Source organism: Myotis davidii, unplaced genomic scaffold, assembly GCF_000327345.1.
Source record: "Myotis davidii unplaced genomic scaffold, ASM32734v1 scaffold158, whole genome shotgun sequence".
Lineage (NCBI taxonomy): Eukaryota > Metazoa > Chordata > Mammalia > Chiroptera > Vespertilionidae > Myotis > Myotis davidii.
The window spans coordinates 297397-321695 of NW_006289390.1; the positions used below are offsets into that span (position 1 = coordinate 297397).

At 40.8% G+C, this 24299-nt stretch overlaps 2 protein-coding genes across 8 annotated transcripts in view; both read left to right on the forward strand.

Moving 5' to 3' along the window:
* LOC102774772 (interferon lambda-3) overlaps positions 1-1393 on the forward strand; it is a 17479-nt gene extending 16086 nt beyond the window's left edge. The window contains exon 2 of the mRNA XM_006761471.2: positions 648-1393. Within this exon, the coding sequence (XP_006761534.1) occupies positions 648-1269 (622 nt within the window). The 3' untranslated portion in view covers positions 1270-1393. The remainder of the gene's footprint in view (positions 1-647) is intronic.
* Positions 1-24299, forward strand: part of GRIA4 (glutamate ionotropic receptor AMPA type subunit 4) — a 417768-nt gene that overhangs the window by 182909 nt on the left and 210560 nt on the right. The window lies entirely within an intron of this gene.

Sequence of the window (24299 nt, forward strand, 5' to 3'; positions counted from 1 at the left end):
GTTTTGAGTGATGAATGAATGAATGAAAGCATTTGTCACACACTGAGCAGGATCCTTTGAAGTCCTTGGCCACACCTCACTTCCCAGCAGAGCCTCCTATCCCTGGGTCCTGCTGCATCTGGACAATTAAAGATGTTTGTCAAGTTGCCCTCCTCCCCTTCTTCTTCTCTCAGTGCTGGGTGGGGAAGGGAGGGAGGACCTGGTCTCCTCTTAACTCCAGGCTGCTTTGCCTTTCTGACACTCTCCCCGACCCTCCCAGCAGCCTTCTCCCTTCCTCTTCTCCCCTCCCCTAACAGCCTCTCTCTTGGAAGTTCCAGGTTCTTTATGGCAACTACCCTAGAGGTGCCTTTCTTCTCCTCTCCCTGCTCTGGGGTATCCTGCAGGAAGGCAAATCTCTATGTCCCCTAACCAGCAGGACACTGTGACCCCTCTTTGTGGGGCTGGGGCTGCCCATATCCTGAGATTCCTCTTATGACCTCACCTTCTGTAAGTGAATCAGAGGCTGTTTCATTTTCCCTTTCACTTCAGCTGCTCACCTGGCTCAAGGTCCACCCCTGCATGGGCTGGACTTCCCCAGCCTGGAGCTCCCCTAGTGGCAGGTGACTTTTCACTTTTCCTACATCAGGTGGGATTGCCCCTCTGTCCAGGCTAAAAGCTGCACCATGGAGCTCTGCAGAATTACATCTCAGCAGTGCTGCAAGTTCAGAGATCCAGACAGAGCAGAAGGCTGAGACCCAGAAAAAAGCAGCTCCTGCCTCTACGCCCCCCAGCACCCACCTGGGTGCAAGGGGCTGCCACATGGGCCAGTTCAAGTCTCTGTCGCCACAAGAGATGAAGGCCTTCAAGAGGGTCAAGGACGCCCTGGAAGAGTCGCTCCTGCTTAAGAACTGGAGCTGCGGCTCCCGCCCACTCCCCAGGACCCGGGACCTGAGGCAGCTGCAGGTGTGGGAGCGCCCTGTGGCCTTGGAGGCTGAGCTGGCCCTGACACTGAAGGTCCTGGGGACCTTGAAGAACTCGACCCTGGGGGACATCCTGGACCAGCCCCTGCACACGCTGCACCACATCCACTCCAAGCTTCAGGCCTGTGCCCCAGCTCAGGCCACAGCAGGCCCCAGGCCCCGGGGCCTCCTCCGCCAATGGCTGCATCGCCTCTGGGAGGCCGGGAAGAAGGAATCCCAGGGCTGCCTTGAAGCCTCTGTCACATTGAACCTCTTCCGCCTCCTCACCCGTGACCTGAGATGTGTGGCCGCTGGAGACCTGTGTGCCTGACCCTGACACCCACCTGCAACCTGTCCCAGCCTCTTGGATTGTATTTATGTATGCCCTCCCTTTTTGTAATTTATTGACTCCCACCCACTATTTATATATTTATGGGTGTGAATTGTCAAACTCAGACCCGACAAAATATTTATTTTTCTACTTTTTGTAAAAGTTTTGCAAATAAAAAATGAGTACAAGAAAAAATAGAATTTATCAAACTTGTCTCAACATTAATAAAGAAAAATAGCCGAAACTGGTTTGGCTCAGTGGATGGAGCGTCGGCCTGTGGACTGAAGGGTCCCTGGTTCGGTTCCGGTCAGGGGCGTGTGCCTGGGTAGTGGACGCATCCCCAGTGGGAGATGTGCAGGAGGCGGCTGATTGATGTTTCTCTCTCATCGATGTTTCTGACTCTCTGTCTCTCTCCCTTCCTCTCTGTAAAAAATCAATAAAATATATTTAAAAAATAAAGAAAGAAAGAAAGAAAGAAAGAAAAATAAATTGGAAATCCAGTATATTCTTGTGATATATTTATATGTATATCCACATATGTAAAGAAATAATATGCTATTTGGTCCTAAAGGTGTCTGTCATGACCAGTCAAAGGTGCACATGTTCAGGAAATGGTGGGCAGGGACAGGGGCGGGGACTTGCTCCACTGGGACATGATGCTGTAAGGGGGCTTCAGGACAGCCGAGGCAGCCCACCCCCCACCCATGCCCCCGCCACCCGGAGGAAGTGGGTGCAGGCTCCAGGCACTGCTCGGCCCTGAGTGGGGTCTTTAGGATGGGGGCGGGGCCTCTGCAGAGAGTTCTCAGCACTCTTGCTCTGGAGTCTGAAAGCGTGGAAAGAAAGGGAGAGCACATAGGCAGTTGGGGAGATCAGATGAGGAGGGGAGAGCAGTTAGGGGCATCAGGCAGGAAAGAGAGCAGTTGAGGGCATCAGGCAGGCAGGTGAGTGCTTAGGAGCCAGTGGTTCTGGATTACCAGAGGGATCCTAAATTGGACAGGGTGCAGGTCAAGTTGAGCGACCCCCCACCCCTGTGCACTAATTTCATGCACTGAGCCACTAGTATGTATATATATATGTATATATTTATATACGTATATATGCATGTATGTATGTATGTATGTATGTATGTACACTAGAGGCCCAGTGCACAAATTTGTGCATGGGTGGGGCGCTTTGGTGTAGCCTGCAGGGGTCGGGCCCCAGCTCACACCCCCAACCTCACCGCCCTGCAGCCCCGCCTGGCACCCTGCCTTGGCCTGGTGCCTCCCCCTCACCTGTCCCACCATCCCACCTGTGGGGCGATTAATCGGGGCCAGGTCCCCCACTCGGCTCTCTCAGTGCCTGGGAGCCAGGCAGCAGCCCCGCAACCACTGTCGCTGGTCGCCATCTGCTGAGCGATAGGCAGGGCAATCAGGCCCCTGAACTCACCCACCTTGGCCTGATACTGCCTTCTCACCTACTCCCCCATCCTGCCGCAGTCCGCTCTCGTGGGGGCCCATCGGGGACAGCAGTGCCACCACTGCTGCCCTCTGCCAGCACCCTGTTGCTGGCACCAGCCATGTTCCACTCCACCCCCTGGTGGTCAGTGCACATCATAGCAAGTGGACAAACTCCAGGTCGAACAAGCACCCAAGGGGACAATTTGCATATTAGGCTTTTATTATATAGGATATATGTGTGTGTGTGTATGTGTGTTTGTGTGTGTGTTTGTGTGTGTGTGTGTGTGTGTGTGTGTAGATAACTGATCGATGGTAAAGAGAGAGACTTTTAAACAAGATAGCATATATCTGCATTTGAGTTCTACCATTAACCTCAGGATTTTATGGAAATTCAGTGAGATAATTCATGTAAACTGTTTAGCAGAATGCCATGCACATAGTGATACTCACCAACATATACACCTCAGATATCAACTAGACTCTCTCTGGTACCAGAAGGCTACATAAAATGTCCTTGGTTTTGAAAGTCTAAATGATTATTTAGGAAACCTAGAACCTTGCACTAGCAGGTTTGGCTCAGTGGATAGAGCATCAACCTGCAGATTGAAGGGCCCTGAGTTTGATTCCCGTCAAAGGGCACAGGCCCGGTTTGCAGGCTCAACCCCCAGTAGGGGGTGTGCAGGAGGCAGTCAATCAATGATTTTTCTCTCATCATTGTGTTTCTATCTCTCTCTTCCTCTCCTTTCCTCTCTGAAATAAAATATATATATATGAAAAAAGAAAAAGCCCAGAACCTTGAGAATTTCCTGGCTTCTGCATTCAACATGCCATCCTTTCCCCACCATGGTAGACAGCCAGATGTGAAACTCCATTCTAATGAAATACTTGTGAATAGACATCACTTAAAGGCCTGGGGTCGTGCAGAGAGGTAATATGGAGCACTATTGGTTTAAAACAATAATTACTGCCACTTCTCCTACAAAGTGTCTCTAATCTCAAATCTTATTTTGGACATATCAACTACCAAGAGTTTAGCAAGGGGTTGTCTTGGCCCTGCTCCCATGGCACCGTGTCTCATCCAGGCAGAGCAGTTGGAGGCCTTAGTGCCAGCCAACACTAAGCCTGTAAACACACTCAGACACACACACTCACACACACATAAGCATGTTATACATGAAAACCACGTCCTTAACATCATTAAAGGTGTTTGTTTTTGGAATTAAAATTATAGGTGATTTTAATTTTTTTCTTTGTATTTATCTTTATTTTACAATTGTTCTTCAGTGAGTATATATTGCCCTTATTATGAGAAAAAATAATTTTTAAAAGAAAGAGAGGTAGTACATAATAAATTTAAGACTATATTCTTTCAAAGTACAAGCTTTTTTAAATGGCCACTTAGTTATATGCTACAGTTAGTTGGAAGTGTTTACTGACATGGAATAATCTATGAAATAATCCAATAATTGCAAGCAAGTGACAGGACTAGAGTGTTTCTCTCCCCATGAAAGTGAAACATTCTATTTAATATGTGTATATCTTGCCTCATATTCTCATATTTTATGTAAATAAAAGCTATATTTATGTGATATAAACATTAATCAGTGACTAATCAAAAAATATTCAAAGTTGTTTGAATGGAGCCCAAAATAACACTTTATTCAAAGAATACATTTTTGAAAAGTTATGATTCAAATACCATTGGGATGAAGCCTAAGTTTGTGGAGACATGAGAGAGGGGAGAGCCTTGAGAGCCCATTCCATATATTAAAGTGGGAGCAATTCATTTCACTCCTTTTAATCAAAGGGAAAATGGATGTACATGATTCCAAAAGTCTTCATTTTTCTAACTCTTCCCTTGAAAGCAACAGAAACCTACTGCAGTTAGCATAAAAGGGTGTTTATGGGTCCCAAGGAGCAGAATACAGAGAGGTTTTAGGAAGGGAAAGGGATCAGGAACTGAAATCCACCAGGCCAGGTTGGATGCTCGTCTGCTTCATTCATGTTTTTAAACATAGTTCCTCCCATTTCAAAGGGAAGTGAAAGATAGTTGCTCCAGAGACTAAGGCAGAGTGAAATAAATTGGCTCCTCTTAGTTTTCATTCAAAATGTCTAGCAAATAGAATTCAATTGGGGCCCATATTTGGTAAGGAATTCTGTTTGGACAGGGGAATCTGCTTGTGTAGTTGTCACTCATGGCTTTAAAAGCCTTCTGTTTTTTGTTACCTAACATTATCCTATATAGTAAAAGGCTAATATACAAATGGACCAAACGGTGGAACGACTGGTTGCTATGATGCACACTGACCACCAGGGAGCAGACCCTCAATCCAGGAGCTGTCCCTTGGTGGTCAGTGCACTCCTATGAGGGTAGCACCACTCAGCCAGAATCCCTGAGCCGGCCTTATGGCTGGTGAGTGAGGTGGCAGGAGCAGGAGCCTCTCCTGCCTCTGCAGCAGTGTTAAGGATGTCCGACTGACGGCTTAGGCCTGCTCCATGAGGAGCAGGCCTAAGCCGTCAGTCGGACATCCCCCAAGGGCTCCTGGACTGCTAGAGGGTGTAGGCTGGGTTGAGGGACCCTCCCACCCAAGTGCACAAATTTCATGCACAGGACCTCTAGTTTCAACATAAGTTCCTGGGAAAGAAAATCACTGTGTGCTATGCCAAAATTCCTAAAGACAAAGGTATGCAAATGTTTGACAAATGTCTTTACAGTTTTATTAAGTGGATATCAGTAAAACTTTTAAAACACTAAGTAAAAGGAAGATATGTAAGAATATCAGTCAAACATAAAAACCCCATCACTGTTGCAGTGTATATAGGTTATAGCTCATACTGCATTTATATGATCATAGTAAGCTTTCCATAGAAGAAGAATATTCACATTTATATAGAATAGCTCCCATTTATGGGTATGCCCTTCAATTCAATAGCACTTTTTTGAAAGCTATAGAATGTCGGTTTTCAATGGGTCATCAACTGACTCAAGGAATTGCTTAGAAGAGTAAAAGTCTTCCAATAATGGCATTTGAGAGCAATGGCTAGTCCTCAAAGAGATGAGTGCCTCTCATCTGCCCTGTGACAGGGTCTCTTTGTGTGTAGTTGTCCCCTTTACTTTAAAGCCTTTCAGCTTTTATTATCCACAATTTGATTGTTGGGAATATGCACTTTATTACCTACCAGGAACTGGGAAAAATGCCCAAGGTCATGGAATATCTTTATGATTGATGTGTGACAGAGGCTCTGTTGTTTGAAGAAAAGCAATAGATTTGAATAACAGAAACATGAAATATTCCAGGAACCTAGAATATCTGAAAATCTAATAAATGGGTTATTTATAACTTCTATTTTGTAGGGTGGGGATATTTTTCACATCACAAACTCTATAGTATCTATTTCTGTCAATAAGATCTACAGTCATGAAGACCAATTCACGGGTTCTCCACTCTACTATAAAATAAATTTAGCTCACATTGTGTCACACACAGATATTTGAATCTTATTTCATTTTTAGGCATTGTATACCACAGAAAGGACAAAACTATAAATATTTCAAGATTAATGTAATATAAACTGAAGGCAAAAATTGTTATTGTTGAAAGTTTAAAGCCTCACTAGGAGTAATGTCTTTTTTTGGTTATTATTTCCACATAAATGTATTAATTTCTACTAAAGTCTTATAAGATGAAATAAAGAGAAAAATAAGTATAATCATATTCAATAATGGAAAAGTATGCACTTTAGTCTGCAGGAACTTAGTATACTCAGAACACTAGCATTTATTGCAGGCCTTCCAAAAATTTGAGCATCCTATTTCTACAGATTTGAACAGTGTAAAATGACAAAGAAAAACAGGATACTTCTTCGTCACACCTTTATTTTTCACAACCACATATAGCAACTGAAAGTTTAACCCCTAATTCATGTCAACATTATCTAATTCATGGCATCTATAGCCATTCAGTTTGACTCAAGATAAAACAATAAAGGACAAGAAAATGATTTTATTTTTCAATCAGTTTCAATGTTCAATGAATATTCAGATTGCTAACAACTGCTGGTCTTTGTACTGATTTCATTTGTGAATTTTTTTAATTTTAATTTTTTTTATTGATTAAGGTATTACATATATGTCCTTACCCCACCCCCACCCCCCTACACACTCCCGCTCATGCTCTCACCACCCTGGTGTCTGTGTCCATTGGTTATGCTTATATGCATGCACACAAGTCCTTTGGTTGATCTCTCCCCCTTCCCCCCCCTCTCCTACCTTCCCTCTGAGGTTGGACCGTCTGATTGATGCTTCTCTGTCTCTGGATCTGTTTTTGATCATCAGTTTATATTGTTCATTATATTCCACAAATGAGTGAGATCATGTGATATTTATCTTTCTCTGACTGGCTTATTTCGCTTAGCATAATGCTCTCCAAGTCCATCCATGCTGTTGTAAATTGTAGGAGTTTCTTCCTTTTTACAGCAGTGTAGTATTCCATTGTGTAGCCCACCCCCATCTGAGGAGCAGCCCACCCTCACCAGCCAGAGGAGCCACATTTTAGGAATTTTTTTAATTGGCATTTATCTTTTCTAAATTTAATGCTTTCCACAAACCCTTTGGAAACATTAACATTAGTCAGACATGATATCTGTTCCCCACCCTGAACCCCACCCCATGGCCCCTTTCATCATTATGTTGTTATCCTGGACTCTTCTACGGGACCGTCTTATCACCTGCGAAGCCATCACACAGTGCTGCCCTTACTGTAAAAGAACATCTTAGCTATAGATCTCCTGATTCTGCTACAGCCTTTATTCATACATACTTACTACAGTTTCTTTCATTTCCATTAGTTAGAGTTTACATTTTGTTTTTATCAGAAATTAACTTTCTAGAAAAGCAAATTGCATACCTTTCTCCCCCCATATTTCAGGGTTAATTTCATTTTATATTGGTGATTATTTAGTTGTTCATGAAAAGTAGAAGTCGGTGCCTCTGTGTAGAATTAGTTTTAGTGCCTAGCCCTGGCCAGTGTACTCAATGGTTAGAGTGTGGCTCCACACATCAAAGGGTCACAAGTTGGATTCTTGGTCAAGGGCACAAACCTGGGTTGCAGGTTCAATCTATGGCCCTAGTTGGGGCACGTGCAGGAGTAAACCAATTGACGTATCTCTTTCACATTGATCTCTCTCTCTCTCTCTCTCTGTCCACCCCCTTCCACTTTCTCTAAACATCAATGGGGAAAAAATTCTCTGGGGAGGATTAACAAAAAAAACAAAACAATAGCCGAAACCGGTTTGGCTCAGTGGATAGAGCGTTGGCCTGTGGACTGAAAGGTCCCGGGTTCGATTCCGGTCAAGGGCATGTACCTGGGTTGCGGGCACATCCCTAGTAGGAGATGTGCAGGAGGCAGCTAATCGATGTTTCTCTCTCATCGATGTTTCTAACTCTCTATCTCTCTCCCTTCCTCTCTGTAAAAAATCAATAAAAAAAAAAACAATAAAAGGAATTTGTTTTAGTTTCTAGAGACAGAAACAACTATTTTGTATTGATATTATTTCCCTTTATACGTTTAATTCAATTCACATTTCTTTTATTTATCTTTTTGTCTGTCTATGAGATTGTCTTTTTTTTTTTTTTACTTAATCCGTTCACCTTTAGTCACTGTTCTTTTAAAAATCACTTATAATCCCCAAAAGAATCAGTTGGGCAATAATACACAGTGTAATTCCTGCTTACTTTAAAGCTCTAGTGAACTCAAAGGAAAAGCCTACCCAGGTAACCTAGAAAGAATGATGATAAAAAGAATATCCCCCTACCCTACAAAAAGGAGGCATTCATTTCTTCTCTGCAGATTTGTTTATTCTATACTTAACACAAGGATAGTGGGCTTTTAAAGGAATTTTGCTTAAAGAGGAGATAGTACACTCTTGTTAATCCTATATAATAAAAGAGAAACATGCAAATTAACCATCCCTCCGATATGCTCAAGCCATGCCCACAAGCCATGCCCACTAGTCAGGAGCGATTATGCAAATTAATCCAACTAAGATGGTGGAGGCCACAGAGCTGGAGCGAGCAGGAGGCTTGGGTTGCCCCCGACGATGGAGGAAGCCAAGCTTCCCTCTTGCCCTGGCCCACCCTGGACTCCACTCAAGGCTACAAAGTTTCTATTATAGAAGATAAATAAATCCCAGATACCTGCTTCCAAAAAAGAAAGAAAGAAAAAAAGGAGAGGCTGGGAGCTTGGGTCGCTAAGAGGCATGGCCAGCCTGAAAAAGGCCATCAGCCCCTCACCCAGGCTGGTAAGGCACCCCGGCAGGACCCCCACACACACCCTGACCCAGCAGGACCCCCCTACACACTCTGAAAGGGCTGTGGCCAGCCTGAAAACAGCCCTCATCCCCTCACCCAAGCTGGCCCAACCCCCATGGGGTGAGGGTCCCCACTGGGAGGCTTGACCAGCCTACAAATAGCCATCAGTCCCTTACCCAGGCTGGCCAGGCACACTAGTAGGGACCCCACCCTGAAGGGGATGTGGCTAGTCTGAAAACAGCCCTCATCCCCTCACCCAGGCTGGCAAAGCATCCCAGCAGGACCCCCACCCTGATCCAAGACACCCTTCAGGACAAACCAGCCGGCCCCCACCCATGCACCAAGTCTCTATTCCTATATAATAAAAGGGTAATATGCAAATTGACCCTAACAGCAGAACGACTGGGAATGACTGGTCACTATGACACACACTGACCACCAGGGGGCAGACACTCAATGCAGGAGCTCCCCCCCTGGTGGTCAGTGCTCTCCCACAGGGGGAGCTCTGTTCAGCCATAAGCCAGGCTGACGGCTGCCAGCACAGCAGTGGTGGCGGGACTCTCTCCCGCCTCCTCAGCAGCACTAAGGATGTTCAACTGCAGCTTAGGCCTGCTCCATGTTGGCAAGTGGACATCCACTGAGAGGTCCTGGGCTGCCAGAGGGATGCCTGACTGCCACCTTATGTCCGGTCCCCCAGGGAGCGGGTCTAAGCCATCAGGTGGACATTCCCGAGGGGTCCCAGACTGCAAGAGGGCACAGACCAGGCTGAGGGACCCCACTGAGTGCACAAAGTTTTGTGCACCGGGCCTCTAGTCTATATGTATAAAAGCCTAATATGCAAAATGTTCCCTCAGGAGTTCAACCAACCTGGAGTTCAATTGCTTGCTATGACATGCACTGACCACCAGCAGTCAGCATGGAATAAAGGAAGGGCCCAGCCAGAATCTGGCAAGCATTAGGGACAAACTCTGTGCACTGGGCCTCTAGTTGTAAAACTAACAAATATGAAGCAGAAGATACATAGGAAATTCATGGTGTTTTCCAAATGATAGGTGAAAGCTTGCAAACTGTCCCCATTGGTGAACTGAAGACCTGTTATAATCAGGTAACAAGAAGTGTATCTGGGTCTGAGTTCTCTTATCAGCTCCTATATCCATAACCCTTGACCTGCAGAGTCTAGACATCTGCCCCACAGGGAAATCCATTGGGCCTATGCTTCATTACCTCAGGAGCATTCTAGGTCCTTACTGATTAATCTCACAAGTTAATCAGTGCTAACTTTTTAATGGATGATTCTGATTCAATATATAATCTGCCAAGATATGTAATGATATTAACATAATTATTAGAAACAAAATCCCAAATCCCAATGTTTACATACTAAAATATTCTCAAGTCTTTATAGTAAAAAGTCCTCAAGTTTTTGTGACTTTTAAAATGTGTTCTTTTATTTCAGGAATAATGACAGAAATTAATAAAGCCTTCCTAGATATCAACTTATAATCAAGTAGTGGGTGATTTCAGTGTTTTGGTCAACTTGTGAATTCTTATTCTCCATTATATCGGTGTCAAACTTTATAAAGAAAGATAGAGGTTTAGTTTTAAACTGGTGTTTCTCACATTAGAATGCAAGGTCTCGGAGGTCAGAAGGTAATCTTTTGAATCTGTGATTTCTCAAGTTTGAGAAACATTAATTTAACTTGAAGACTGAGTCCAGTGTAGAAGGGGTATGGATTTAGCACTAGTGTAGGTAGGTCTTTGTGTCTTTCTCAGATCACACCAAGGAACTCCCACTTCTCCTCTAATGCATGCCTGGTGTGGCTGTTAACAAAAGACACCCAATACATTTTGAAATTTTGCCAGAAAGAAACATATGGATGAAAAAGGAAGCTTTGCAACATTTCTGATGAGCAGCTGTTCAGGTTGGTTGAATCCTTTGCTGAGTCTGTGTGCTTCTGCACCTCTGAGATGAATTCAGAATTATGGAAAGGGATGAATGGAAAGGGATATACGTATGCAACAGCTAATGTGCTATGGAAAGGTCAAAGGGCTTAGGGTTCAAACAAAACTAGCTCAGGTTTGAGTTCTGACGTTGGTACTTACTGGCTCGTTAGTCAGGTATAGCTGAGGACTAAGTGAAATAACAAATGTAAATATCAATATGCAACTCAATACCTGGCTCATAGGCTGCTGAATAAAATCTTTGTTCACTTTAGTTAGAAATTGGTTTAAAATTGAGATCTTTTCACACTAAATCTTATGCTGTTACCTTTATAATGCTGTACTTCTTTGGGGGGGGAAATGAAGAGTAAATTACAGGGAGAAATGTATTTTATAGTCTTTTTTCCAAAAAAAAAATATATATATATATAGCATAATATGCTAATTAGACCAGATGTCCTTCTGGACTAAGCTGGGGCTTCCAGGGAAAGCTACCACAGCTGCAAGGGCCCAGCCCCTTGCATGGATTTCATGCATCGGGCCTCTAATATATATAGAGGCCCGTTGCATGAAGAGATTCATGCAATAGGCCTTCCCTTTCCCTGGCTGCCGGCACCGGTTTTCTTTCAGCACCCGGGACCCAGGTCTTTGCTCAGTCATCGCTGCTCCAGCCGGAGCCTTCAGTCTTTGCTCCGCTGCTTTGCCCCTACATCTGCAAATTAACCACTGAATTTGTTGGGTTAATTTGCATACTCTCCTGATTGGCTGGTGAGTCTAGTGGAGGGAAGGTCAATTTACATGTTTGTTTATTATTAGGTAAGATTAGTTTTAATACTGTTGTGGATTACAAAGCATTTTGAGCTCATCTAATATGAACAATTTAATGTATGCTGTTCCCAAACACTTGGAAAAGTTTAAATACAAAATTAAGGGAACACAAAGTCACACAATCTTGTTTCCAGAGTCACTTTCAGTCAGCCCCACACAGCTGTTGCACTGGGAATTATCCAATTGCACACAGATAGATCTCTTTCCATTCATTTGGATAATTCTGAATTCCTTTCAGAGGAAGCATAATGCCAGTGCAGAAGTACACAGACTCAGAAACGGCCACCCTAAGGAAGGATTCAACCAACTAGAACAGCTGCTCATCAGAAATGTTGCAAAGCTTCCTTTTTCATCCATATGTTTCTTCCTGATAGTCAAAATTTTAAAATATACTGTATGCCTTTTGTTCTGACATAGTGTTAAAATATTTTCTGAATTGTGCTATTCAAAATATATCAGATCTTGAAGTAAGAAGAGTGAACACAGCTTCTGGTTGTGTGTTTGTGTGTGTGTGTGTGCATGTGTGTGTATTTCTGTGAAGAATTAAAAATCTTACCAGTCTATTACATAATTGAAACTCTAAGGTATAGAGTCAAAAGACAAAATTAATCTAAGAAAATGCACCAGCATCTAGCTTCACATCACTAGCTACATTGAAACAGATAAATCATTTAAATGCTGATTAGATGTAACAAAATTATTAGAGCACAGTGGACTTAAATGCAAGTCTCCCTGGATTACATCCTGACTTTAGCTTCTATATCTGCCTGACCTTGGGCTTCTCCTCTGCCTGTACCTCAGCCTCACATGACAAATAGAAACAATAATACTACCTTCCTCATGTTTTGGAAAATTAATTGAGTCCATCTATGAAAAAATGCTTAGAACAGTGCCTGAGTCTTCGTAAACACAGTGTAAGCTATAGTTGTCATTATTAGTGACATAAATGTACCCTTATGTTGTTTAAGAAAATCCATTGCAAAACAATTTGATGGTTTTGTAATCAGGATTAATTTAAATGAGGTTTTAAATCATTTCCTGTAGAATCTCAACATTTCTATAATTTACATACAAGCTAGATCAATAGCTATTAAAATTAAATTTTATTAATAAAACACTTATTTCAACATTAATTCTTAAATATGAGCATTTCATGTTTACATGGCACGAGTACAGGAGTCTGCTCATCGTACTCATATTTGTAAGCCTGGTAAGTAGCACAGTACGAGGCATGTATGATCATCAGTCAGCATGTACTGAATGAGTGTGAGCTCTTCAGTAAATAATGGGGATTGGCTCAGGCTTCTTGAAATGATTTTTTTGTTGTTGTTCAAATCATCTTCTCTACCATAGCACAGAAAATATAAATTGTCTGTTGGTAAGTTATGCCAATTTTAAATTTTACTAGTATAAGTTTTTCTTGCAATTGAAGGTCTAACCATACTCATTTTTCTGGTATAAATAAGATTTATGTTATTAAAAAAAAGACTTGTTAAAAAGAATATGACCTCTTTTGCAAGGAAAAACTAATTTTTAAAAGGTCAGCATCACTTCTTGGAAAGACTTTGATTCTGATTCAGTGGGTAGAGGGTGGGGCCGCGGCATCTGCATTCTCAGGCACCCCAGATGGATCTGGATACCATATTTTGGGAAACACTAAAGAAATAATAAAAACTAACATGTATTGATCCCATACTTAATATTCTAGCTACTGTCTAAATGCTTTATATAAATCAACACATTTGGTACCCCAACACAGCCATGTGCCAGAATTCAAACCCAGGCAAGTCTGCCTCCAAAATCCATGTTCTTGCTATTACATTCTAAAAGATACTGGGGCTCAGGTAATCAGGGAAATTAACTACTCTTTCTAAGATTCGATTTATTCGTTTTCAAATTCAAAATGTATTCATTTGAGTGAGAAATAAATGAGGTGACAGAACACCTATACATGTTTTTAAGTGTTTTGTGTGTACATATAAAGTATGCATATATATGTATAAATTATTGTTACTAGATAGATCAATCATATCAGTCTGAAAGGCAATAAAGCTTGTTACTAATATCAAATGGAGAAAAAGCAAGATATTGCAAAAGGAAAGAATTTTCAAAATATAAGCAAATAGAACATTAACTGAGATTGATTTAATTTATTAAATACCAATGGGACATAACTTGCTTTTTAGAAAGTTGTGTCTAATCAACATCAGACATTCCCAAAGCATGAACTAGTCTTGCAATATCTTACACTGTAGGTATTGTTCACATTATATATAACTTCCCATGAGAAACTTACATTATGACTCAAGTCATGCTCATATCTTTAAGGTTATATGACAACAAAAAGTCATTTGTTTCATATTTAACATCTCATAGCTGACTTCTCTTAATGGCTATCTGTTTTTACTCTAGTACTAAATCAGATGAATGAAAGTAAAGGAAATAGGGAGAACTCTTGTCACTGATCTCAGTTGACAGGGATAAAGGTGCTGGGCATGCCTGGAATGAAATGGCTGCTGTTCACCAGCAATTTCTGACAATGCTTTGAAACATAAATGCCCTCATTGTGACACTTAAGAACACATCATTGGGTTGAATCTTTTATTATAATCTTTCATTTTGAGTCATGATGGAAGTAAGACATTAAATTGTTTCTTTTTAGGTTCATTCATTGTAACAAATTTCAAAGTCTAATCGTTTGAGCAATGTAGATTTTACTTTTCATTATATTATTGATTTGTGAAACATTTATATTTATTATGATAAATTTATCTTCATGTGACATTTTTAAGTAAAAAAAAAAATAGTACATTAAACAGAATCCAAGACTGGAGTATAATATTCATTAATTCATTTAACCAAATATGGTCATGTGCTGATGTCCCATGGACTGGATTCTGAGGATTAAACTATAAATAAGATAAAGTGCCTACTCTAGCCTTTCTCTTCTAATTCAGTAGGAGTAAAAAATCTTGCCCACAGGCAAGGTCTTTTATTAAATGAGGTTCTGTTGCTTTTTTTTTGTAAGGTAAGCTTAAAAGTAATGTTGCTATTACTCTGCAGGAGTAGCTCTGTTAGAATCTTCAATCTACAAAACAGTGGTTTTAATTGAACCACGAGCAATTCCACTGTGAATTGGACTTAAACATGCTGCTATGGGGCATCGTGGAGTTTCAGAAGAGAGAAATGGACCCGCTCACGCAGAGAGAAATCGCCTCCATTTTGGAGGTAACCAGAAAGCTACCGGAGCCAACCCTCCCCCCGGCGGAGACAGGCACATTGTTTCTGACTCTTCCAGTTTCTTCTCAGAAAACAGCTGAAAAGCACTCTTTTCCCCAGTGCACACTTTAAACATTACAGTGATCTCCATGCCTGCCGCCCTGGTGAAGAGCAGAGACTGTAACACAAGCCAAAGACAATTGATTAATTGAATACCGACCTCAGTTCATTTCCTAACGTTTCAAAATCTATTTTTCTGGGTGTAAAGGCATGGGCCTCTCGGATAAGCTCATACTCAAAATAATTAATAGGTGATTATATAAAGCTGTATAGTGGAACTCTGAGCTACCATAGTAAATGAGCAGTGGTGATTATTTTCTCCCAATTAAAAGTGCTTAGAGCCGCATTGTTTGTGTAGTGCTGTGTTAGGCTGATGTATACATAAAGCATGAAACATTGTCCCTGTAGTCAGAGAGAGAAATCTAAGGCCAGGGAATCATTATATAAACAACAGAAGACAATCTAGAAAAGGTGAAGAATTCTGTACATAAGAAACAGGAAAGTTGATGAACACTAGGAGAATTATGCAAGTATTATTGATACTATGCAAGTTTCATATTTTTAAATGTTGCTTAAGTATTATTTGTAGAATAAAAAGATGACTTGTGACAGTATCCCTAGTTTGGGGTTTTTAATTTTATTATGTTTTATTTACATTAGCACTGAATAGAACATCTTTACTATAATCTGTTTCTATTTAATGAATTGGAGTAGACTGATTTTCAATTACAAAAAGGAAATTCTACCCCCAAATCAAAGAAAGAAAAACACATGGAATGAGTCATGTTTGATCAATAACATAATGCTAAATACTATTGCTAAAATAAAATAATGTTTGATTTAAAAATTGAAATTGAATGACTACCTGCCAAACTATCATTTTAGAAATTACAATAAGTTAGATTTAAAAATGTCATTGGGTCCTGCTGGTGTGGCTCGGTGGGTTGGAGCATTGTCCCAAACACTGAAAGGTGGCAGATTCGATTCCCAGTCAGGTCACATACTCAAGTTGTTAGTTCGATCCCCCAGTCTGAGTGCATGTGGGAGGCAACCAATTGATGTCTCTCTCTCACACACACTCTTTTTCTCTCTTTCTTTCCCTCTCTCTTCTTCTCTCCCTTCCTCTCTAAATAAAAAAGTTAATTAAAAATAAATGATATTAAAATCTACTAAACCAACCCATTAAACTCTATGTGAAGGTTCTAAAATTAATAGGATTAAGATATTTCTGCAACATCACTATTACTTTCCATAGCAGCTGCAAATATCCATGCAAATAAATGGTAGAAAAATAAAGGCTTCCCACTGTTTGTCAGAATCTCCAAGACTGGTTGGATTAAAAACTAGAAATCAGGTACTAAAATAAGAACAATCTATTAAAAACCTTGAAAAGTCTCATAGTCTGATAACAATATATTCATATGAAGCCTAGGCAGTGCCATGAAGATTATGCTAAGAAAGTTGGATGATGAATTCTTGAGTCAAAGGGAATTTGGGTTTAGGACTGACTTATCTACAATGAAATGTGGGAATTAAACCTTTCTGGCCACACAGAGGTAGATGAAAGCATTTAAAATGTACTACCCTCATTCTAAAGATAAAATCTGACTAAAACTAAGTAAGCATTTTGGGATACAAAGAACATAAACTTTGCAGTATCATTAAATGGAATTGACAAAGACCAAGGAGGTATAAAAGGCATGCAAGACAATTAAGATGTTAATTCCTTCATGTGATGAAATATAGATCTAGAAATAGTGAGAGGCTTCCAGTCTGATGAGCTGCAACTATAAAAGGCCACTGAGGGTAGCATCTTACCCACGGTTCAAAGTTTGTAATATATCTCAGACTTCTGAGGAATTTTTTCATGATGACTCAAACCCCAATGGTTTTTATTTTCTCTGAACTCATCTAGTACAGGTCTAACATAACACCAATTGCAGCCGTATGTATGGCAAGTAAAATGCACACTTAAACAAACGTTCCAAGTGTTCTGAGACAGGGTGTGTGTGTCCTACTGCTCCTGCCGTGTTCTTGCAGCATAATTCACTTGGATGGTGGAACGAAGGGCCCTTACTTAACTTGCCTGTGGCCATGAAGTTGTACTTCTTCCAGCCTCGTTTTTTAAAAAAACAAAACAAACAAACAAAACACACACACACACACACACACACACACACACACACACACACAACACCTGGGAAACTTTTAGAGTTAATCATTCCCCCGGCTCATTACAACTCCAACAAATCAAATTCTGCTATCTCATTTCTGTTGACATGACTTAAAAACAGAAGTTAATATTCTAAGCAGATCAGGTGAAATTTAAGCTTTCAGAAGCACGTTCTGTAAATGAATGTCTTTAATTTCATTGTTGCTCAGGGTGACTTTACTAACCAAAAGAAGCAGCACACACACACACACACACACACACACACACACACACACACACACACACACACATTGCTAAGTGAAGTCATTGTGGTATTCTTAACAGTCCTAAGTGTCAATTTGAAGAATAGGCCGCTTCTTCGGAAGCACTCCTATTTAAAACCGAGTGGACAGCAACATTGATGGATGATCGAGGCAGCCTGAGTCACACAAGGGGACTTTATGTTTCTGCAAGGAAAGGGGGAAATGCAGAATTTATTTCTATCATTCTCACACAGCTATGAAATGCTGTTAGCTTTTCAAAATGCAAAACTGTCCAACAAAATCTGAGAGAAGATAAACCATTCTTTCCTTCCACCTGCATGACTGAGAACCACTGGCTGGGTGGGAACTTCTCCAAATTTCTTTATTCTGTCTCCCTTTTTGCATCCTTTTACTATACAAACTGTTTTCTCTAGCTAACCTGTCAGAGAGACATCTGTTACCATTATAGAAGCCAATGCCCATCCGTGTGTGTCACGCTTCCGTGATTCAGTGCCAAGGTTCTGGGACAAATCTTTTTACCAAGCTTTGTCTGGAAATTCTCCGTAGCTTCATCAGCCCCTAGAGGCTCATGTATGATCCACCCTCAACTTTAGACATCAGGTAGCAGGTGATCTATGAGCTTAGTTATTTTCTCCCATTCTGCAAAAAATGACATGCCACCTCTATAGCTCTCATGCCAGCTTTAAATTGTCCTGTCAGGTACAAAGAATTTAGAAAAAATTATGAAGCATCCCTAATAGAACCTTAATGCCCTTGTGCACTGTTCTTCCATCACTTTCCACCTTTCTGTCTCAAGCCAGGAAACTAAAAGGATTAGATATAATGCTCTAAATTGAAAAATGTAGCAGTTCCTGCAGGCCTTACTCCAGGTTTGCAAGGTGCAGTAGAATTATCATATTATTACTAATGCTTCAAATTTAATGCTTTGATGAATCTAAAGAGGTTTTTTGAGATCCAAAGATGGCAAGAAAACCTAAGCCTGGAAGAGGCAAGTTGACATGATGATCACTGCATGTGGAATCATGTACTTCCATTCACTTTTTATGGGGCTTGATCATTTGCATGCCTTCCTACCCCAAGGAAACTTGGCGGTCTTTTGTAAAGCCCTCTTCACCTTGACCGCATTCTACCCTGTTCATTATCACCCAGTGTCTGTGTCAGCAGATCCTGTGGCCTCTGTGAGTGTCCTGCCCACTGGCTGGATGATGAGCTCCACTGTTCCACCCCCGAAAGTGCTGAGGGAGCGTCCAGCCAGATGGCCTTCTTGCTGATCATGTCTAAGGGGTGTGCTGCTTTGTTTTGTTTTTCCCCTAAGTTGGCTCATTTAATATAGGCGATATCTGAGGCAGTTTGGTCTGAGCCAACAAAAAATAGTAATATAGTTGTATTATGAATTATAGTGCTGCCTTTCAAATCAATGACAGTGGCCAAATTAAAGGTATTTTCTATAGTGTTAAAGAGAAAATATGTGACATGTGCTCATATTTATAAATATGTATATCAGGTTCAAGTATAGTCTGCTTTGTTGTTTGATGTCAAAAAATAAGCTTGTGCATTTCACACACACTTTGCTTCTGAAGGAGACACTGAGGTTGTTTTTCTAATTCACATTTTAAAGGTTAACCATCTTACAGACTCAATATATACATGAGGCTGCCATCATCATTGTTAAGGGAGTGTGTCTTCATTTCATTCCTAAGTTCTTAGTGATGTTTTCCTTCAACAATCAGTGAATGTGCCTTGGAGTGCCGAGTTCTATCCCTGTCCAGTCTTCTCAGCTGCCTGGATCATGTATCTGCACAAAAACTTGTTCTTAGTAAGATTAGCCGCCCAGTACTCCTTTTAACTGTTCAAAAGTGATGACTGGCTCAGCTTATACAGAATCTGTCCTCATAAAGAACGAAGGAAAATGATACAGCTAGAAGTCCAAAGATGCTACAACAATAGGAGTTTTGTGATCAGTTGAAGATCCATTTGGAATTCATATTAGAAATTTAATTTGAAAATGAATTACACTTGAGCAATATCATTAATGACCTAAAACATTAAAGCTTAGAAAATAATGTATCTCAGTGATCCATAGGAGATGTAGAAGGCTGAAGAGATTCCCAAGGAATGTCTTGTAACAAAGTTGGTTCACATGGAATTGATCTAACATTAAAATGAAAGTAGACTGCCCTAACTGGTTTGGCTCAGTGGATAGAGTTTCGGCCTGTGGACTGAAAGGTCCCATGTTCAATTCCAGTCAAGGGCATGTACCTTGGTTGCGAGCACATCCCCAGTAGGATGTGTGCAGGAAGCAGCTGATCGGTGTTTCTCTCTGATCAATGTTTCTAACTCTCTATCCCTCTCTCTTCCTCTTTGTGGAAAATCAATAAAATATGTTTTTAAAAAATGAAATGAAAATAGACTGAAGCAGCAGCAGTTTTCCCCTTAGGTAGCTGAATGCTTTTAAATTTTCATTTATAAATCCCATATGTTAAAGACACACACAAAAATAGATTACCAAAGAGCAAAACTATACTCAGATCTTCTCATATGAAAAGCATAAATAAAACAGTATTAGGTTTGTAGGATGAAAGTCAACACCAGGCTGTGAGATATGAAAAAAAAGTAAACAAGAAATAAACCAGTATCAAAATCTAGAAGTTTATTTTTAAAATATTTTAAATATATTCATACGTAAATAGTAATTTGCAAAGGGAATGGCCATAGTCAAATGTGTAATTTATTTTGTTTAATTTCTTTACAGAGTTCCTAAAAGAGAAAAAATGACATTATTAATGAAAACACAATCCTTGTACCTTATAATTGAAATGTTTGGGTATTTATATCATAATCATTATAGAGATATCTTTTCAAGAATAAAATATGCCCTGTTCATATGGAAAAACTAACACAGCTCTTAATCATAAGTTTGATATATGTTTAATCTCCCTAATCAAATTTTTCTTTCATTATCTGTATTTTTAAATGTAAGTTTTTTAAATTACTACACATTAGTTTAACATACCTGAAAATATTTCTTTAGTTCTTCCAACAGTTATCGGTAAGAGGGAGGCAACTTATGGTTATACATATAATTTTTTGGATCTATCAGTTTGATTTTAATTTTTAATGAAAATCCTTATCTAAATTGTTTTGTTCAACAAATATGATTTAATGGGTTAAGACACTACTTTCAATATAGTTTATAGTCTAGAGCAGGAGACAAACACTAAATTGACAAGTTCTCCACAGGCATGTGGTCTGGTCTGTTCCAGTTTATCCAACATGCAAAGATAGGCTGCATATCATCTCTGTTGTTTGTATGAAAAATCAAAGTGTTAAGACTTTAAACAGTACAGCCAAGGTCATATCACACTCTCAAAGCTCCCCTTCATTCTCTTATTTAAGGAAAAGTGCTCAAAGGTGCACAAATAAAACAGGTTCTTGTGCCAACAGAGTAATAAATCTCATTAAAATCACTTTGGTTCAGTTCAGAAAACATTTATAGACAACTACCATACTCTGGGCACTAAGCTAACTCCCAGAGAGTCGATAAGACTGGGCTGCTCCTCCACTGGGCCCTAGGTTAGACAAAGCAGGTGTGAGTTGGTCCAGAAAGTCTCTTGCATGCACATCTGAAGCCAGTGCCTTTCCCTTACTTTAAAATATATAGACAGTAGCCAGGGTACCACACACACCCTGTCTACCACTTCCTCAAGGGTAAATAGAAGAAGGCAGATGACACGGGCCAAGTATTAGGATCGGCATATCTAGACACAGTCCCTGCTAATTCTTCCTGCGAAGAATTTCTCCCATAGAATACAGCAGCAGGGAGCTCAAAAGTGCGGGTAACGCTGGTTGGGGAGGGTTTTGAGAGCCCTAAAACGCAGACACTCTGCTACCTCTCTTAAAACTGACCTTTAAACATTCTTAACGAAGTAAGAATGAGTGTGTTCAGACTTGGAAGCCTCTGTAAGGTTTCCCTTCCCATGGGGAATTGGAGAGCAGTGTTTCAGTTCAGACAGCAGTGTGTCTGGCAGACAGGGGGTCACCTAATTTAGGGAAAGGCAAACGAGGGTGTGAATACACAGGCAGATAACTGCACTCCTGTCCGTCAGCTGTCCAAAAACAGAGATATGCCCAAAGTGCTGCCTGAACACCACAACAGTTTTCCTACCCAGAGTGCTGAAGCTGGGTCGGAGGGGGGGGGGGGCGGCGGGGGGGCTGGGAGCAGAGCCATATCTTCTCAGGGTGACATCTCTGTCTTGAAAAGTTAGGAGCTTGGCAGGAGCAATGGGATCTCAGTAAGGACACGAAGATGTAGGCATTAAATTCCGTGTATCAAGGAGACCCACATACAGCAGGCAGTTATGGAAATGTGTGTTTTAACAGGTAATAACGATCTCTCCCAATTTTCAAATGATCTGTGTATTGTCAGCCACGTAAATTCAGAACTTCAGTACCTGATTTTTAAAAAAACTGTTCCTGCAGGTGTTCCTAGGCACTTATTGATCTTAAAAGAGGATAAAGCAAAAGGCAAACATAGACACCCACAAACAAACAATGTGGGCGTCTGATCCGTTAGGCACTGCTGTCCCCTCCCGTTGGAATAAAAGCTCAGGACACATTCGTTTTATTACCCACAGTTCTATCTTCAGCACCTAGAACAAGAACTGGCACATATAGTTACGGGTATATGGTTACATGGTAGAGACTGGGGATTTAGTGACAGACAAGATAGATCTGATGTCTGTCCTTAAGGAGTTGACACTCTAGTACAGGGATTTTAATCTAGGATAAGAGGAGGGGAGTCAGAAATTTGTATGGGAAATAAATGACATCTTTATTTTTCCTAACCAATAACTAAAATTTAGCATCAAATTTATTCATATATAGGCCACAAGCCTCAGAAGTACTGGCAGTTGCTGTGACTTTGTCACCCTTAACCAAAGAAGTTTTATACATATATGTATACTAGAGGCCCAGTGTACGAAATTTGTGCACTGGGGGTTGGTGTCCCTCAGCCCAGCCTGCACCCTCTCTAATCTGGGAACCCTCGGGGGATGTCTGACTGCCGGTTTAGGCCTGATCCCTAAACCGGCAGTCAGACATCCCTCTCACAATCCAGGACTGCTGGCTCCCAACCGCTTGCCTGCCTGCCTGATTGCCCCTAACCACTTCTGCCTGTCAGCCTGACCAACCCCTAACCACTCCCTTGCCAGCCTGATTAACACGTAATTGCTCCCCTGCCGACACAATTGCCCCCAACTGCCCTCCCCTGCTGGCCTGGTCGCCCCTAACTGCCCTCCCCTGCAGGTCTGGTCACCCCCAACTGCCTTCCCCTGCTTGCCTGGTCGCCCCTAACTGTCCTCCTCTGCCATTGTGGTGGCCATCTTGTGACCACATGGGGGTGGCCATCTTTGACCACATGGGGGCGGCCATCTTGTGTGAGGGTGTGACAGTCAATTTGCATATTACCCCCTTATTGTATAAGATCCCATGGACACAGATAATAGTGTGGTGAAGGTGGGGTAGGGGGGTATTGGGAGGAGGGTTATGGATGACATCTGTAATACTGTCAACAATAAAAAATAAATTTAAAAAAACCCACAGATAATTTCTACCACTTTTTAGTGTTGCAGATATCTTAAAATGCCATATTGCTTGTCATGACTTAAGTTGTTTGCTGTTGACATGCCACTAAGTTTTATTGCTTAATGCATTAATAATAAAGCAAGTGTATTAATATATTGTAAATTTAGGTTTAGTACTTTGAAATTGTATTTCAGTATAACTCTTTTTGGTTGTTGATGTTACCCTAAGTAATTTATCTTATGCACTCACAAATACTGTTTTGAGCCCTAGCTGGTTTGGCTCAGTGAATAGAGCATCAGCTTGCAGACTGAAAGGTCCAGGGTTTGATTCCAGTCAAGGGCACATGCCTGGGTTGTGGGCTAGATCCCCAGTAGGGGTGTGCAGGAGGCAGCCGATCAGTGATTCTCTCTCATCATTGATTTTTTTTTTCTCTCTCTCCCTCTTCCTTACTCTCTGAAATCAATAAAAATATAGTTAGTTTAAAAACATTTTTAATGAAAACATTGTTTTGAGAAGGAAATTACAGGCCTCACCAGTATGTTAAATAGGTTCTTTATATCAAAGATGTTAAGAACTCCAAGTCTGGAGGGAGAAACCAAATTAATTAAACATGTAATTATGATTTAATGATATGGCAAGTGCTCTGACAGGGGAAGAATATGATGCTTTGATTGTACATACATAGGAGGGATGGGGGGGTCTTATAAGGATTCTAGAGAAGTCATGCCTCTGCCCTCCCTGAAAAATTAGTAGGAGAGTAGAATACATTCAAAGAACTGCAGGAAGTGTGTTATGCAAAGAACTGGAATGTGAGCCTGTGAGTAGAGGAGGCAGGTGCTTGGAGGATGAGAAGTGAAGCTGAAGAGGTGCACAGACCCAGTAAAATAAGACTCAAAAGAATTTTCACTTCATTCTGAGGATAGTGGGAAACTATTGATGAGTTTTAAAAACTGAAAGGAAAAAGGAATTGCTCTGAAGAGAACTGATTTTGGGAGGGGCAAGGCTTAATCTGGGAGAGTAATCCATATACACTGTAGTCACAATAATTCAGAAAGATGGTATGAGACCAGCATTGGTATTTTAAAAAATATACAGAAATAAAGAAACTCAGTATTAATACTTATTACTCTTTCATAATCAGCATTACTACAATCATTTTATTATCCATTGCATAAGTTTTTTCACTGTAGCTAATACAAACCATTTACACTCTT